Genomic DNA, 18,439 nt, shown 5'->3' with positions numbered 1-18,439 from the left:
TGCAGGCCGGTGTGAGTGAGTGTGAAGCCCTGCAGGCCGGTGTGAGTGAGCAAGAAGCCCTGCAAGCCCTGCATATTGCTGGGGCCAGTGTTTCACCTACTCAGGAGCTGCGCAGTGCGAGGTGGCCCTGCAGCTAGGACAGGCAGGCCATGCCATCTGGGTTTAGAATCTTGGGGTCGCTGTGGGCTGTCAGCTCATGACAGTCCAGAAGGACCTGACCTTTTTTCTGAAGGTCCCCAGGGAGAGACTCTGCCATGACAGCTCTGTGTTGTGGCAGGTACAGAGGCGGGCCTGCAGCGAGTCTGATGCACAGCTCTGTGGGCCGTGGGTCTTAGCTAGTGTGCTGCTTGGGCAGAGAGGAGGAAGACCCCCTCACTTAAAGAAAGTGGGTGGATACACAGGACCCCGCTGTGGGCCTCTGTGAACACAGGCTCTATTCAGAGGGGGCATTGTGTATCCTGACTGGCCAAGCTGGCAAGCCGGAGCAAGGGACATGCTGGCCTGGCTCTGCAGCCTGTGGTAACTATGTAACACGGACACCTCGTGTTCTATAGTACACTTGTTTAATGTACTTCATATATATTGTTCTTTCTTCGAAATAAGGATCATGGCAAACTTGCATTGAACCAAACTATTGAGCTATTTAAGCAGGAATGTGCTGGCTTGTGTATGTGTCTGTGTCATATCTTGATGATTTTTCAGTTCATATTCTTTCCTAACTGTATCTGCTATGAGGATTTATAAGCAGTGGTGCCTACTCCCACCCCCAGTCTAAAAAAAAGCCTCTGGTACTGATGACACCCTGGTATTTTGTTGTTTTTAAGATTTTTAAATTAGAAAAAAGTGTGTGTGTGTGTGTGTGTGTGTGTGTGTGTCTTGGTGTATCTGTGTGTCTTGTCATGTGTGTGTGCACAGAAGTGCAGGTGCCCATGGAGGCCAGGAGAATGTTAGATGCCCTGGAGTGAGAGGCAGTTGTGAGCTGTCCTTCGTGAGTGCTGGGAACAGAATTCTGGTCTAGCTGCTGCTAGCTATCTCTCTAGCACCAGCACCCTGGCCTTGGGCATGCTTAGGAAAGTGAAAGATGCTCACAGTTCTGGTCCATGGTTTTGGTATTATTATGGTAGTGTTTTAGGGTCCCTGAGCTGTTCTCCTGTAGTTCAGTGGTGTGTATGTTCGAGGCTGTCCTGCTGGCTCTTTCCTTGAGTCTCTTCATTCCTTAAGACATGAAATGACTGAACTTACTTCTGTAGTCTCCTCTCCATATTCCACTAAAGGGACAGCTACGTGGGTTTCACTTTATTAATTTTTAAAAAGATGTATTTATTATGTATACAATGTTTTGTCTGCATGTGTGCCTGCAGGCCAGAAGAGGGCACCAGATTTCATTATAGATGGTTGTGAGCCACCATGTGGTTGAGCTCAGGCCCTCTGGAGGAATAGACAGGGCTCTTAACCTATGAGCCATCTGGTTTTTTTTGTTTGTTTGTTTGTTTGTTTTGTTTTGTTTTGTTTTGTTTGAGATAGGGTCTTAGCTAGAGCTTTGGCTGGCTTTGAACTTACTATGTGGCTGGTGATGAATTAGAACTTTCAATACACTTTTAATATTTACTTATTTATTTCTGTTTGCTTACTTATTTATTTATTGCTATGGGCATGTGGACAACTCCAGGAGTGGGTTCTTTTTATTACTGCACAGTGTCGAGAGCATGAACTTAGGCAGGTAGGTTTGTCAGCAAGCATCCCTGCTGGCTGAGGCATCTTGCTGGCCTCAGTTTGCACTTGTGACCTTCCTGTGTCTACCTTTTAAGTGATGGACTTAGAGCATGCATCACCATGCCTAGGTGTGGTCCTCTTGTCTGGAGGCTGTCTCCCAGCAGCCCACAGAGTCAGGAGGGGCATGGGATGAGAAGCATGCCTGGAATGGCTGGTGAGCACTCTACAGGGATCACACACCCTGGGAACCACTTCAGGGAGCTAGTCCAACTTTAATTCCAGAGAACAAAGGCTGTATAGCCCTTGGGGAGTACGTGGGGGGCTCCAAGGATAGGTGTACATGATTGGTTGGAACTAGGCACTTCAAGGATGCTTGATTAGCATTAAACAGCACACTCCTGTCATATGAAGGGAAACATAGTACTTAATTAACGTATAGGCCTGGGGAGGGGCGAACTGGCAGGGAGCTGAGTCAGAGGCCATGTGTCAACTGTGGTTAGGGGCATCCATGTCTAAAGACACTCTTCAGATGAAGTCAGGCAGAGAGCAGGAGGCCCTGCTGTGGAGAGGGAGTCTTGCCGAACTCAGAATGAGCTCAGCATAGCTATCCAGACTGGGAGGACCGCAACCTCAAACAGCAGAGTCCTTCTAACAGTTAGGCAGACACACTCCCTGTTTATCTACATTCTCAGTCCCAGTGACTTCCATTTGAAGTCAAATATTAGAAATGATTAAGCTTTGTGAGGAAGGAGCATTGGAAGTGAAGACAGACTGAAGCCCAAGCCAAGCTGTGAATTGGGAGTAAGAATTCTTGGAAACAGCTTGATGGCTCATGTCGAGGAAGTTCCCTGGTCTGGAGAGAGGTTCAAGCCACAGCTTTCCCTTCAGCCAAGCATTGTCCAGAGCCAGGCCTGACCCTGACACTGTTTAGTTCCATCAAGGTTGAGAGAGTAGAGTTAGCTGAGGCCAATTGCAGAAAGGCAGTGGCGAAGCTGGCTGAGCCTGCTGTGAGGTTAAGACAGGAGTCACCTGTATGCAGGTGAAGCACAGGAGTGCTACCATTGAAGCTGCATCGAGTCACCCAGAGGGTCTAGAACAGGGTGGTTCTCAACCTGTGGGTCACAACCCTCTGGGGTGCCCAACGAGTCATTCACAGGGGTCACCTAAGATCATTGAAAACATGGATGTTTACATTACTTTAGAGCAGTAGCAAAATTACAGTTATGAAAATAATTTTATGGTTGGGGATCACTACAACAGGAGGAACTATTTAAAGGGTCACAGCATTAAGAAGCTTGAGAACCACTGGGTTAAGGACTTCTGGTGGTAGGTGACCCCAGCAGACAGCAGACTTGGGGTGTAGATGGGACAGCCATGTACTGGAAGATGCCATCTGGGACTTTCACAGCTGCAGAGGCACCAGTGTTCAGCTCCAAAGTGTTGCAGCACTGGTGGCCTCTCCTGTTGAGGGCCCCGGCAACTGGTAGCTTTAGTGGACACCAGTGAACTCTGATCATCCTAGAATCCCAGGACCCCTAAGAATGAGTATTCTAAGCCCATTCTGCCTGTTCTCTGCCAAGGCAGTGAAGCCTGGGTAAGCACACACTGGTTTGCTGAGTGCATTGCTGAATATTTTAAACTCATTGTTGAGACCTGCTATTCCCAGAAAAAGGTTGAAAATAGCACTGTCCTCTCACCTTAGCGGCTTGTGAGGCTGAAGCAGGAGTATTAGAATTTCACAGAGTAGTTCAAGGCCAGTCTAGACATCTCAGTGAGAAACACCTCAAATAAACTTAAAAAGATCTGTGCTGAGTGCTTGTTTAGCATGCGAGAGGCCCTGCGTTCAATGCTCAACACAGCAAAATATAAGCAAAACCGCCTCCAGTGGCCACCCACGAGCTCTGACAAAGGTTTGCCATGAGGCTGATACATCTGCTGACGTGACAGCCATTCTGCAGCCAGCTCACAAGTGTCATCTGAGAAGTGTGTTTCAGTGTCTGGGCTGCCACAGGGATTTGTCTGATGGAAACCTGGAGAAGATGCACCATTCATCGTTGGTGGAAGGCATGTGAACAACAGTCCGAAAGCAGTGGAGTCCAGCCATCTCGGATGACTTAAGGGACAGAGACTTCTGTGGAGGAAGAGACTGAGCATGTGATACAGACAGCATGGGAACAGGAGTTGGAAGTGGCACCTGAGAATGCCACTGCTGGCTGCCACCTCAGGGTCACATTTTAAGGCTTCGGAGCTGATCCTGTGCTGCACATAGTTGGTGAGGGGTTCCCTGACAGAGGCTGTCCTGGTGAGGACACTGGCTGGGAGCAGGGCCGTTTGGGGGAGGTGGGTCCACTCTTGAAACTTTGGGTGCTGTTTGAGCAACTGCAAGCTTTGCCGTCATACTCAAGGGAGTCTCGAGCGCTCACCCACCAGGTTAGCCAGCAACCACCGCATATGGAGGCAAGACTCATCGTTGGCTTAGAGCTTGCCTAAGGCTTAGGTGATGGTTAGCAGATTTTCAAAGCAGTGCCTGATATCTGCACCAGGGTCATGCTGTGCGGGTGTCCCTGTTCTGACATCATGCTGTCATACACTTGGTAGGCTGCTGCAGAAGGTGAACAGTTTCTACAGAATGCCTCTGGCTTGCTTGCCTATGTCTGCTTTATTATGATCCCAGCACCTGCTCTGTCTAGTTGGTTGCGTGAACACAGGACAGTCTATGAACAGCAGAAACTGATCCTGCATTTGCGGGTTGTTTGGGGATGGCCTGCTTCCTATATCATGGTTTGTGTCATCTCATGGTGGAGGTTGTGCAAGGCTTCTGCTTGTCTCAAAAGCACTTATCTCATTTGAGGGCTATTGCCCTCATGTCCCAGGACCCAGTCACTGCCCAAAGGCTCCACTTCCTAACCCTGTCACTTTGGTAGGTAGTTTCCACACATGTACTTTTGGGCTCCCCGATATTAGACCACAGCTTGGCATTCAGTCTGATCAGTGAGCCACCTGTCTGAGCATGGAGAGGTAGGAGTTTGGGTGCACAGAATGAACCATGCCAGGGTTGATATGCCTGCGGTGGTTGCACAGGTGGTGGAGTGGGACTTGTGAAGTTGGTGCTGTCTTTAGAGCTTGGTGCTACAGGGTGCCCTCTGGTGGCTGTAGGGAAATGCAGCTGAGTCTCAGAGAGAGAGGCAGTGGGCATCTGAGGAAAGCCTGACAAGAGGAATGAACTTTGACAAGGAGAAGCTCCCCAGGCTTGGAGATGAAGGAAGAGGAGGACTTGGGAGGGTAAGTGGGCAGTCATGCCATTAACGATTGCAGGTGATAGGCCAGGCGTGGTGGATGTGTCTTTACCGCCAGCACCAGGGGAAGGAGCAGGTGGACCACTGTGTGTTCACGCAGTAACTGCTGCCATCCGGGGAACAGTGCCCATGTGATCTTTATCTGATGGTTAAGAGTGTGGTTACGTAGTCATTGCTATCATCTCTGAGGGGCTGAGCCATAGAGCGGTACGATATAGCTACCTAAGGAAGCAGGTGGTCCATGGAGCTTGTGCTGTGAGTCCCTGCTTCCTTGGGCTCCAGACCTCGAGCCTGTATTTGGATATTATTTTCTCCTGCCTTGGACACTGGCCATAGCTGAGTCCTGGCCTGAGCACCCTGATTACCACCTGCCCTGGGAGCTGGGACATCCTCTTGGCAGAGTCCCTTTATGGTCATTGCCCACCTCCCGTTGTGTCTGTACCCAGAATAGCAGGCAGAGTCCCTCTATAGACTGAAAGATGCCACATGGTATGGTAGGGCAGCGGGCGCTAGCCCTGTAACCGTAGTCCAAGTTCACAGGCATTCCTTCTCCCCATTTACTCTACTCTAGAGTTTTTTCTCCCGGCTCTTTCTCCCAGCACACCCTGGGTGTGTTCCTGCCTCAGGGCTTTTGTGGTGTCTTCTCCCTTTCTGAACTGTTCTTCCCTAGACACCGGGGTAGGACTACTGGGAGCATGGAGGTAGCAGGTTGGACGATACAAATTAGAAGACTCCCAAGGTCTACCAGGGACAACATGGAATTCTGTGTTTTCCTTCTGCCTCAGGGCTTCAGTTTGCATCCTCATTCACTGAAGAGATACCATTCTTGCTCAGAGTTCTTGAGGGCAGATTAAAAAGGGAGAGCGGCCTTTGTGCCCGCCTCTCCCAGGGACCCTTGGTGGCTTTAGCTCTCCTGACTTTGCCTCTGACCTTTGGTGTGCCTCAGGACTGCTGTCACTCCCGACCTTCTTGCTCCTAGCTTCTCCTCTGGGTTTTAGTCTCGTGTCCCCTCATCTGACCTTGTTTGTGCACTGGGACTTCTAAGCACCCAACTGTGTGTGCTGCCTCCTTTACTTATTTATCATCCTACCAACTGGACCCTGGGCCCCGGGACAGCGCTCTGACCTGTCCCACTGGAGGTGGCCCTGGTGGTGGGGCCTGGCTGTCCTCCATGGTTCAGGTGAGAAGTGGCCTTAGTAAGTGCCTGCCTCAGACATGAACATGTGTACGAGCATGTGCCCACGTTTTGTTCCTTCCGGATCTGAGGTAGCCTTACTGGCCAGATGCTGCCTCTTGTTTGCTAGCAGTACGTGGCAGGCAGGCAGGCAGGCAGGCAGGCGCGAGCAGCGTATTGTTACACGCAGAGTGCTGCCTGCGCTTGCCTGGCTCTGCCGAGCTTTTGCCTTTCCAGCTTCTGCCAGCGGGTGGTGCCACAAGCCATGAATAGGAACTGGAGGGTGAACTAACGCCTCTTTGATCCCTTTTCACCTTGTGTAAATCGGCAGGGTCATGGGTGGGCGGGTCTTAAGCCCTGCAGATTCTAGTCAGGAAGTCCAGGGTAAGAAAACGTACCCCACTCTAGAACCTTCTAAATCCTGCCCAGTCTTGCTGGGGTCTGTCTGTATGTTGTCTGTACTATCAGAAGCCCCTGGCCTCCAGCCTGTTTGTGTCAGAATTACCTGGGAGAGCGTTGAGCAAGGTTCTTCTTGGTCATGTTTCCAAAGAAGTGGGTTCTGGGAGTGAGACATGCTCATGGCTCGTCTCCTCATCTGCCAGGGAGCAGGTGAGTCCTCTGGCGGGTGGAGAGCAGTAGTGTGCTGGGGCTGGGGCAGTGGGTGGCTCCGTGTGGACTGGGTCCCCAGCACATACATAGAAGGCTGGGCCTGGCCACACATGCCTCCAGGCCCAGGGCGGATAGGAGAGGTACATGGCAGGATACCTGGGCTTGCTGGCCCTAGCCTAGTCGACAAACAGTGAGTTCCGGGTTCAGTGAGACTTCCTGACTTGAGCTGTAACGTGGAGAGCCATGTGCTGTGGGACCTGAATACTGGAACCCTGATTAGGGGCAGCGAGGGAATGAAGAAAGGACAGACACACACAGGAAAGCTAGGTGGAGACGTCCTCACTCTGGTGGAAGGTACCTACTGACACCCCTCCCGCCCCCCGCCATGTTTATAGGTTCAGCACAGGGGCACAGGTTAGCTAGTCTATATAGGAGGGCTCTGTTGGTGAGCAGGCTCATGCATGACCACCTGGGGGGAAGAGGAAGCTGCGGTTGCTTGTCTTTGCACACTCTCACACCCTGAAGATTTGCCACACTTGTGAGCCTGAGCTGGCTTTGCCACTTTTTGTGGGGCTGAGGGATAGAGTCCTTGATGTGGCTGTTCCCATGGCAGCACTGCACATTCCTACAGTGGAGACTGATAGGGCGCCCCTGCTGCCTCCCTCCAGCCTCCCAGTGTGCACACACGTGTGAGCACAGACCGTATACACACGGGGGGTGCAGCGGTGGGCAGCTGTCCTTCCTTCTTGGCTCTTGTCCAAGGGCTATTGTAAGGGTTGGCTGAGAAGTGACAACCCAAGTGCCCCACCCTAAGAAAGCTGCTTGTTCCAGTAGAATGTCACAAAGTGGCAAATGCTCCTGTGGAAAGTGGCGACCCATGGTGTCACTGCAAGACACCAGACTACCGTGCCGTTTTATTAGCAAAGATGAAGACAAGCTGATTCAGTAGGGGCAGGCTGCGCCTGCGGCATGTGGGTCACTGTGGCCTTCTGAGAGGGTCTTTGGGAATGTGTATCAAAATACTGGCCCCTGAAGTGCAGACGGTGTTGGATGAGAAAGGGTGCCCACTATGGTATTGCTTTTATTACATCACAACTGCACTTGGCGCATGCCTAACGAAAGGTGGAAACTCCTATTCGGTCTGACCACTAAAACAGTTGTGTACCGGGATGCTAGGAATGGTTGAGGAAGTCCTCCCAGTACTGCTGAGGTCCCAGTGTCTCGAAAGGTGAGTTGTGCAAGGCTAAGCTCTTCATGGGCCTGGGTCTTCAGCTTTGTGAAGGGCCCAGTGCCCCCTTGTTTGTATGTTTTGTTCTTTTCACTCACGCGTTCATTCATTCATTCACTTTTGTTTTGCACCCTAGACTTTAAATTTGCTGTGTAGCCCAGGCTTGCCTTGGAATCTTCCCCTCCCTGACAAACTCTCTTGTCTTTTACTTACTTAGTGCTGGGATTGTAGGTGTGTGCCACCAGGCAGGCCATGCTCAGTGGCCTTATGTAAACAGACAGTACTGTCCTCTTGGCCCTTTAGCCATGAACCCAGAAGGAGGGCTTCAGCAGACGTGAGTCCACTCGTGTCTTTATCTTGAGCTTATAGTCCGAGAAACGGAAAGATGAATTGTTGTTTATAACCCATCTGGCTACTTTTTGTTTCTGCAACCCTAACAGACCAAGACTCAGCCTGTAGGACAGCCCAGATTAGACAGTGAGGGACGGGTTTTTGAGGTGAAGGGCAGCTAGTGAGCATGCTTGCATTCACCGTCTGGGTCTCACTGTGGGGTTGACGCCGTGTCCCTAGGGCTCCCAGGTGACTCAGGGACAAGCTGACTGGACGCACACCTGGTGCCAGATGCTCTTTTAATAATTTTGAATTTTGAATCACGACACTGGGCCATCTGTTTAAAGGAGAGTTGGAGGGGGGATGAGAATGTCTGCTAGTGTCTAGTACCCTGGGGATGCCACTTCCCTAGGTGACCTCTCCTGTTCCGGTGTAGTCTAGGCTGGTCCTTCTGGTACCCACATTTTGTAGATGGATAGCATAGTGGCAGCAGGCAGGTTATTTTTGCCTCTGAGGAAGATGAGAATGTGAAGATATGTTAGGAAGTGCATGGTGACCTAAGACTGAAGCAGGCATGGGAAGAGACGAGACAGCCAAGCCTTGTCCAGAGGAAGGAGCCCAGGAAGACCTGGGTGGTGACTGCTTCTCTTGGGAAAGGAGTGATGCTGCCCCTTTCCAGTCTCCGTGTGCTTTTTCACTCGTCCTTGTGAAGTAGTGTGTGTTTATTATAGAAAAATAAGACCTGGCCTGGCAAGTTTATCGCGGCAGCTCCGGGGCACGCTCTGGTGTTTCTTCACACTTAGGCTAGTACTGGCAGTCAGCCCCGTTATTTCACAGTGAGGAGCAGTCTTGAGGGAGGGGCTCTGTGGTAGGGACTTGCTGGGCTGCCTGGACTGATGGCTTTCTCTGGTTTTGCAGGAGCGCTGTGTGGCCGTCCTGGCCCGGGTGGAGCGCACTGACTTCCTGTCGCCCATGTGCATAGGTGAGGTGGCTCACGTCAGTGCCGAGATCACCTACACTTCCAAGCACTCCGTGGAAGTCCAGGTGCATGTGATGTCGGAGAACATCCTCACAGGTAACTCCCAGGTACCCTCAGCAGGCGACCACGGCTCAGCGGCAGCGACAGTGAATGAGGAGCACGCGCAGTGCCCTGGTTTGCTTTGTGTTACTGTGATGAAACGTGCACCAGGACTAACTTGGGGAAGCCCCACCCATCACGGGAAACCAGCTGAAGCAGAGCTGGTGGAGGACCACTGCAGGCTCCTTAGCTCTGCTTCTTCAGCTGCCATTCTTAAACAGCCCAGGCCTGCTGCCTGGGGTGCCACCCTCCTACGCCAATCAGCACTCAAGAAAATGCCTCTAAGACATGGTCACAGGCCAATTTGATCTGAGCAATTCTTCTTCTTTTTTTTTTTTTTTTTTTTTTTTTTGTTTTTTTGAGACAGGGTTTCTCTGTGTGTAGTGCTGGCTATCCTGGAACTGGCTTTGTAGACCAGGCTAGCCTTGAACTCACAAAGATCCACCTGCCTCTGCTTCCTAAGTGCTGAGAGTCAAGGCATGCACCATCACGAATGCCTGGCAATTCTTTAGTTGAAGTTTTTTTCATCTCAGGTGACTATGGGTTTGCGTCAAGTTGACAGCAGAAGCTGATTGTAACACACACAGCTTGCTCATACATGGAGGGTTGGCCATGCCCAGGGGCTGGCTACCTGCCTGCATGACCGCCTTGGTCCTCATGTACCCTGTGGGTAGATTTTCTCTAGCCAGCTTTTTGTAGTTTGCAGATGGAGCACCAGTGGGTTACAAAGCACACCTGAGCCCCTCTCCAGCCAGAACAGGATTCCCAGCCTACTCCCCCTCCTTCTTGAGACCAGCTAGTCCATGGCTACCTCCCCTGTCTCTCTATCCATCTGTTCTTCTAAACCACGGCTTGTATGGCTATGTATACAGACCATGGACAAACCTGCCCCTGCCCATCTAGAAACTAGGCTTATATAGAAGCTGTTGGGTGAACCTTTGCCTTTGTTTCATCTGAACCTTTTCCTGGGCTGTGGTAACCATGGAAACCCTTCTCTTCTTCTCCATAGGCACCACAAGAGAGCAGAGCTTCTCTTCATGAAGTCCTTATGTTTCTTTTATAACCTGGCTGTTGACTGGGAAGACAGGCCCTTTTGCACCATTCTGCCTGTGGTCTCTTGAGCCTCAGAGGCTGAGCTGTTCATCCTTTTCTCCTTCCCTAGGTTCTCTGCAGTGTGACCCCATGGAGTGATAGCTGAGGGCTGGCTAAGGGGCTCAGGTCTTCCTGGGAGGGGCTAAGGACACAGCTACCCATCTACAACAGGGTTGGATTAGAATGGGCTGTGTGAATGTACAGGGAGACTGTGGGGCCTCTGTTCTTGCTCCTCAGTCTGTGGGCCCTTTTGGCATTACAGTGTCCCTTGATGCTGGTTTCAGGCCATGGCACAGGAAGGGACAGCTATGCACCACTAAGGGAAGGAAGCCCAGTGCAGGGAGGAGTCGCTATCTGTCCTATGTGCCTTCCTCTGCTGGGCCTCGCTGGGGTGCCTAGTACTCCTGAGCAGGAAAGGGGCTCATGCTTGCTTGTAACCAGCCAGTAGATCTTTTCACTGTGGGAGCCTTCAGCTTCAGAAACCATGTGGGGCCTGCCTTAAGAATGGATCCCCAAGGGCTGTGTAGATGGCTTATGAGCACTGGCCGTTCTTACGGAGGACCCAAGTTTGATTCCCAGAACCCAGGTTTTGGCTCACACCTGTCTGTAACTCCAGGCCTCCGAGGGCGCCAGGTGCACACATGATGCACATACACATGTTCAGCAGAGACTCACATCATAGTACAAAATACGAGCAGATTTGGCCTCAAGTTCGCGACCAAGGCCGCAGCCCTCAGGAGGGTGCCCAGAGGATGCTGTGGCCTGGGAGTTGAGAGAGAGGCAGTGCAGAGAGGTGCTCTGGAGGTTTTAGAACGGTGAGGACCCTCTGTTCCCATAGCAAAGACACTCAGCTCACAGGTCCCAGCTGCTAGGGCTGGTGATCTGCCACAGGTCAGACCTCCTGGCATCTACTGCCACTGATCTGTGAGTGGCTGGATAGCCGGTGAAGGAATGACTTGGCCATCTTGGCCAGCCTGAACTCCAGGTTGCAGGACAAACACCGCAGGGTTTAATGAAACAGCATGATTTCACACTCAGAGACCAGAAGAGAATATTAGATTGCCTAGAGCTGGAAACACAGGTGGTTGTGAGCTTCTTGAAGGAGGTCCTGGGGACTGAACTTGGGTCCTCTGGAAGAGCAGGAAATGCTTTTAACTGCTGAGCTGTCTTTCCAGTTCATACGTGCACATACTCACACATAGACATGTATGCACACACAGAAATAAGAAGTAGGGGGCAGGCTTTTAATCTAGGCACTCATTAGGCAGAAACAGGGGGACTTCTGTGAACTTGAGGCCAGCTTAGTCTACAAAGTGAGTTTGAGGCTATTAAAGTCTATAAAGGGGAGAAAATGGCTAGAGAGATGGTTCAGTGGTTGTGAGAGAACCTGGGTTCAGTTCCCAGCACCCACATGTGGGTGTTACCATCTCTAATTCCAGGTCTAGGGGTTCTGTGCCTTCTGTCCTCTGTGAGCACCGGACACACATTTGGTATACAGACATACATGCAGACAATATCACTACACATAAAATAAATTTTTTGAATAATTAAAAAAACTATTTTTAAAAGAAAACACCTCAAGCAATAGCCCAGCCCTTTGCCCTCACCCCATAGCAATTTCTTAGAGTACCCTCTGCCCTGAGTGTGAGCGCAGAGTGAGCACAACCAAGGAGGTGGAGGACCAGGCTTGAAGGGCAGAGGCAGTGCTGGTACTGTCTTCTAGGACAAGGGACGGGCAGTGTTTTTTTCAGTGCTCAGGGGATAGTGCTCTTAGCAAGCAGCTTGTCTCAGTGGGGCCTGTCCGATGCCTCAGATCCTCCTGCCTCCACCTTCCTGTATCATAGACGGGGACAGTCTGGTTTCAGAGCAGGAAGGGCTTAGAGTCTTTCCATGTTGTCTTACCCAGAGCCCATTGCTGTAGACTATATTCTGGCACTCCGGGGTTCTCCCTGCCATTTCCCTGCCCATATGTCCACTGGAAGGTGAGCCTGTGATGCCTAACTTAAAACCATTTGATCCAACACCACCCTGACACCATCTCCATCTCCATCTCAGTGGATGGTTTATGGGAACACTGAGCCCAGGAGAGCTAGGTGCACGCCCAGGGCTGTAGCCCATGTGAAAGCTGAACTTGCGGTTAGTTTGACCTCACCCCAAGAACAAGGACCCCAGTCCCATGGTCCCCTGTGTCTGTGCTGAGCTGCATCCAGAGTCAGCTGCCTGAGCATAAAGCTGGCCCACAACTCTTAAACCTCTGCCCTTAAAATGTCACACATTTATCTCTGGTCCGTCAGAGTATTAGGCTAACAGGATGCCATTGCTTTGGGCTGCTCTGGGGACTAGCAGGCGGGCGCGGGAGGTTTGAAGATGTTTGCAGCGCAGCAGTTCTGACGGTGGTCCCGCCAAAGGGTGGTGATTGCACAGTTAGTGAGTTCACTTCATTTTGTTCAGTGCTGTTCATTTAGGTTTAGCAGGCCACTTGGGTTTCCATGGAAACCAGCTCTTCATGCTGGCTCTGAGTCCAACAGGAAATCTTTATTCCCAAAAGCAGGTTGTCAGATTCACTCAGTCAAAGCACGGATTAAATATTTTCCCATAGTGTCTGCCTGTGGTTCCCAGGCGTGGGAGCCCACAGCCTTGTCCTAGGGGTGCCATGTGTCTGGGTGGGGTTGTGAGGCTTCCCATTTTGAATTGGGAGAGCCCTTGCAGGCCTGCCTTTTAATACCCTCCTTCTGGGAGGGCTTGACTGGGTGCCTGGGACTGTGTTTGGTGTTACCTTAGGGAAGCCCTTCTCTCTGGGATGGGATTGTAGAGGTAGCTAGTGGCAACTTCTCTAGGGTGGAGGAGACCACCCCTACTGCCCCTGCCTCCCTCGTCTCCTGCCTCTTGCTGTCCCTGCTCCATCCTGACTCTTTCATGTTGTCAAAGCTACTTTAAATTTTTTTTATTACTATAATTTATTACAATTCAGTTTGTATCCTGGCTGTGTTCCCTTCCCTCATCAAAGCTACTTTTTAAAGGAATACTTAACTGAAATGACTGCATCCAGGGAGTCCTAGGTGTGTACTTAAGACATCAATAAGTTGCCATGTGACCTTCTTCAAAGCTCTTGACCTCTTTGGGATTGGGGGCTCTTTCTGACAAGCAGGGGCATGAGCCAGTGGACGTGGATTCCTCTCAACCTAGATAGCTCTGCACCTTGGGATCTTCAATCTGCTCTGTCTGGACTCAGAGCTGCAAGTGAGTCTGAGCCCATCTCTCCTCTTGTGGCAGAAGCTCTGGATTGGAGCTTCTAAGTTACATCATTGGACTGTGAGGGGGAGAGGATTGGGAGAAGTAGCTCACTTGTCCACACTGGGCCTGAGGAGCTGACCCAGGCCTCTGTGCTTTGGGCAGTGGTTGGCCTTGCCTCTTCCGGACACCTCAGGGCCTGCTCTGTTCTACAGTCTTCACAGTCCACAAATCTTGGTTGTGTGTACCCTTCAGGCTGCCTACTGCTGAGAATTCTTGCAGCATTTGGTCTTCTGGAAGATTCCATCTAACCAGAGACTTCCTAGGTCTTTATCAGGCAGCGACAGTATCTGCTTGTGGTGACTTGGGCCAGCTAGTGGCTTGGCTTGACCTCCTCAGCCCTCCTGCGTCTAACAGTTCTTCCTGTACCGTGTTTCTATGAAGCCAGCCTTGGAGCTGGCTCAGCTTGGAGTCTGTGGTCTGAAGCCCTTCCACTAACCTCTGTAAGGGGAGGGCTACCACAGGTACAGCATGGGGGTGGCATCCTGGGCCCACACAGCCCCTCTGCACACATGGGAATCCGGTCTCATACTTCCATGATGGCAGTGTCCTTCATGGCTGGACAGAATCTTGGGGACTGGGAGCCAGAGGTAACAGTGCTTTAGTCCTAGAATGCTCAGGGCTGATAACAGCAGCTACCAGTGTAGCCAAACTGAGCCATCACTCATGTGATTTTCTTCTCTTAAGGTACCAAAAAGATGACCAATAAGGCCACCTTGTGGTATGTGCCCCTGTCACTGAAGAATGTGGACAAGGTCCTCGAGGTGCCTCCTATTGTGGTAAGGTGACCCTTCCCTTGTCTCTTGGCAGATGCAGACACTGGGTCCCTCTGACTTGTAGGAGGCCCATTTAACTGAGGAGTAGCCTAGAGTGTCATTGGGAGACTGCAGCCCTGGACCCTGGGGGCCTGGCAGGGCCCCTGGATAGTGATGGAACATTGCACTCATGTCCTGAGCAGGTACAGCAACTACCTGTATGTGCCTGTCAGCATACGGCCATGATAAGGCATCTCTCTGAGTGCTGTGTCCTGCGGAGAGCCAGGCTCCCTGGGCCAGCAAGCCATCCCCTGAAGACCTCAGAACAGGATTGCACCAACCTCTGGTGCACCCATGTGAGGACTGATCTTCTCTGGCTCTGCTTTTCCCTCTGCTGCCTCTACTGGAATGTGCCTCCTCTTCTGAGTGACTAAGCGTGTGAACACAACCTTGGTAGGGTGAGAAGAGTCTGTGATGTTTGTCTCTAGGGTGAGTCCTACTGCCTAGGGTTGTCTAGGGCAGTGTTATGTGACAAAACTTTTGCTATGGAGGCATAACTCACACATCTACGTGACCCAGGTAAGGATCCCATGACAGACCCAAGTATGGAAACTACCAAAGTCCCACTTGGTAAATCAGTGAGTTTTATTAGGGTTACTTGTAGGAGAAATGACTTGGCTGCATCCCCAGAGTCCAACCCAGCATGACTGACAGATCACAGAAGCTGGGAACCTGGAACTCTCTACAGCCTGCGGGCTGGAGAGTGGTCTTTCCATGAGACTCGATGGGTCTGAATCTCTTCCAAGCAGCTTGCTTCTTCTAAGTAGCTGATCCTGTCTCAGAGTCTCTGAGGTTTGTTTTTTTTTTTTTTTTTTTTTCAGCTCATCTTTACTTCCATTTTCTTGGCAGCTGGTCTGGTCTGAGTTGTCTTCAGTGCTCAGCTTGTCTCAGAGTTGTCTATCCAGCTTGGCTCTGCTCTTCTGAGGGGGATGCTCAATGTTTATTGGTTGTCTGGCAGAGAGGAGGCCTGGTGAATCTGCTCAGTTTCAGGGACTTCCTGAAGCTCTTTTGAATTGTTTACCTTCTTGTTTAAAGAACTTCCCTGTAGAAGCTGTGTTTCAGTATTAGGGGAAACTGTTACACAACAGGCAGGCCCTGTGGATGCCTTGTTAGAGACTGGGACATCTGTGACCAGATCCTCGGTGTTCTGGCTGATTTTGTGTACCAGGAAAGAGTGTTGGCAACGGGGGACTTTGGCTTGTCGTAGAGATTTGTGTAGAATGCTGGTAAGAAACATGAACTGAGATCTGGATGGTCAGCAATGGGCCTGTTCTCTGTTTGCAGATCCACCAGAGATGGACAGTGCCTACACCCACACCCTTTATTACTTTTGGGTGTCTTCTCTTTCTCACTGGCCTTGACAGGTGTGTGTGGGGCTTCCATGGGTGGGAGACAGCTTTCTTTCTCTGCTATCTTTCCAATAGCTCTGGGTCACCTGGGCCAGGGGGACTTACACCTTGTCATTACTCAGGGCTGCTAGCTTTCTGTCATGTCTCCCATCATTGCTCAGTGGCCAGCTGGGCTTGGGCAGTAAGCCAAGCTGTGGTTGGATACATCTGTGATTACACACTCTTTCCCCTTGCTGTGTAGCCCAGGCTGGCTTTGAACTCAACAGCTTCCTGCTAGGCATGCTCCTCCACGCTCCCCATGCTGCCAGTGCGCTAGCGTTACAGGCGTGCGCCACCACACCTGTCTTTTTTTTTTTTTTTTTATTGTTGCTCTTTATGTAGTTAGGGTGTTTGGACTGGAAGGTGTCACATAGGCTCTCACACAGTCCAGGTGGACTTATAGAGATTGTTGCATGGCCTGGCATGACTTGAACTCCTGATCGTTCTACCTATACCCCCCAAGTACTGGGATTAGACCTTGGTGGCTAGCTTTAGGAATGTAATCTAACGGTCATACGAGAGGCAGAGGGAGTGGGGAGAAGGGCAAGGCCTTCCAGAGCCATGTCTGCCATGTTTGAGCCGGCTAGAGTCCCTTCATTAGATTTTTGGGTATGTTTTGAAACAAGGTTCCTCTGTGTAGCCTTGGCTGTCCTTGTGTGTCCCTCTGCACACCAGCCTAGCCTTGAACTCATTCACTAGGTATTTTTAATAATTCTTTGATGACAGAGAACCCTCTTCACTTCTGATAATGGGCAGCTTAGCCTTGGCCTGGCTGTGCCAGTGCTGATCACCATGTGCAAAGCCAGTGTTTCCCAACCTGTGGGTCACAGCCCTTTTGGGGGTTGAATGACCCTTTCACAAGGCTGCCTAAGATGCCAGAAAACACGGGTGTTTACATTATGATTCATCACGGTAACAAAATTACAGCTGTGAAGTAGCAGTGAAATAATTGTATGGTTGGGGTCCAACAATACAGCATGAGGAAGCATGTTAAAGAGTCACAACATTGAGATTCACTGTACTAAGCCACTCTTTCCTTGTGAGGAGATCAGACACAGCCCAGGGCCAGGTACTGAGGCAGGCGGTCCACAGCCCTACTTGTGCTAGTGTCCTAACACTACTCTGACAAAATGCTATAGAAAAACTAAAGAAAGTCAGAAATGGAGGCACACACCTTTAGTTACAGCACTTGGGTAGCAGAAGCAGGACAGTCTCCGTGGATTCGAAGCCAGCCTGGTTTACATATAGAGTTCTATAGAGAGACCCTGTCTCAAAATTAAATTAAAATTAAAAAGTATAGAAGAATATTTTTTTCACAGTTCTGAATGTCAGGCTCCAAATTCAGGTGTGGCCAGTTCCCCCATGACATCTAGAGCTCATGAGGAAGTTCCCATGTCCCATTTCAGCTCCTGGTGGTGCTGGTACCTGGGCCTACAGTGGCATCACCCAGTCTCTCTGCTTGTTTTACTCACCTTCCCTTGATTGTCTCTTTGTATGGTTTTAGAGACACCAGTTGTAGGACTCAGGGCTATACTACTTCCTCTTAACTCATTTTAACCAACTGCATTTGCAAAATCCATTTCCAGAACTGTCCCCATTCTGAGGTTCCAGGTTCTCTTTTGATACACCCTGATTAACCCCAGATGTGCTCCTCAGACCAGCACCTACTCTCCCTGTCTCTCTCCTTCCCCTGGGCTGTGATCTTCCTGTTTCATAGTTTGGATGCTGACTGGGGCTCAGCCCTGATGGCCATTCTCTGCATGGTGACAGCCACAGGAGCACACACACTCTCTCCTTGTCCTTGGAGTTCTCAGCCAGCTTCCATAGGAACAGCCCCATTCAGTGGCTGATGCTGCTGTGAGTCTGTCGCTGGTGGCTGCAGTGGGTGCCCTGTGCTGCACCTGCAGAGCTTCCTAGACGTAGCTGCTGCTGCCTTTCACATGTCCCGAAGCCTTCAGCCCTTCAGCCCTTCAGGCTCCAGGCAGTCGCATGGTGCTCCAGAAAGCCCTCGGCACGGGCAGGCGCTCTGCCCGCTCTTCCCACTCTGCTCTACAGTCACGAGGGTCCACCATGTGTTGAGTCCCGAAGCCTTTCCTGTGCTGTGTGCTGGGGCTGATGACACATAAACACTGGTTGGGCTTCACAGAGGAGTGAATTGAAACCCGGCCACCAAGCTGAGGCCAAGGGGCTGAGAAGGAAGTGCACGAACCCTAGCCGCTTCTTCCCACAGATGCCAAGTGCGCAGAGTGGGACCCATCAGTCACAGGAATAGGCCACTGTTTGCCCTGGCAGGACCAGCGGAGACCTGTCCTGACCTGGAGGGCCTGACTTCCTCCCTTGCTCTAGGAGGTGTGTGTACTTGGAGCTTGACCCAGCTTGGGCTTTGAATACCACAGCATCCTCTGCCGCCTTTTCTAGCGTTCAC

At 51.0% G+C, this 18,439-nt stretch overlaps 1 protein-coding gene across 2 annotated transcripts in view; it reads left to right on the top strand.

Annotated features, from left to right (window-relative positions):
* Positions 1 to 18,439, top strand: part of Acot7 (acyl-CoA thioesterase 7) — an 88,805-nt gene that overhangs the window by 26,475 nt on the left and 43,891 nt on the right. For both annotated transcript variants that reach the window (XM_055615058.1, XM_055615057.1), the window contains exons 3-4: positions 9,269 to 9,425; positions 14,499 to 14,590. In XM_055615058.1, the coding sequence (XP_055471033.1) occupies positions 9,269 to 9,425; positions 14,499 to 14,590 (249 nt within the window). The remainder of the gene's footprint in view (positions 1 to 9,268; positions 9,426 to 14,498; positions 14,591 to 18,439) is intronic.

The sequence above is a fragment of the Psammomys obesus genome, unplaced genomic scaffold (genome assembly GCF_907164565.1).
Source record: "Psammomys obesus unplaced genomic scaffold, mPsaObe1.curated_primary_1811, whole genome shotgun sequence".
Taxonomy (NCBI): Eukaryota; Metazoa; Chordata; class Mammalia; order Rodentia; family Muridae; genus Psammomys; species Psammomys obesus.
Note: the sequence above shows the minus strand (reverse complement) of the source record. Positions and strands in the feature narration are given on the sequence as shown.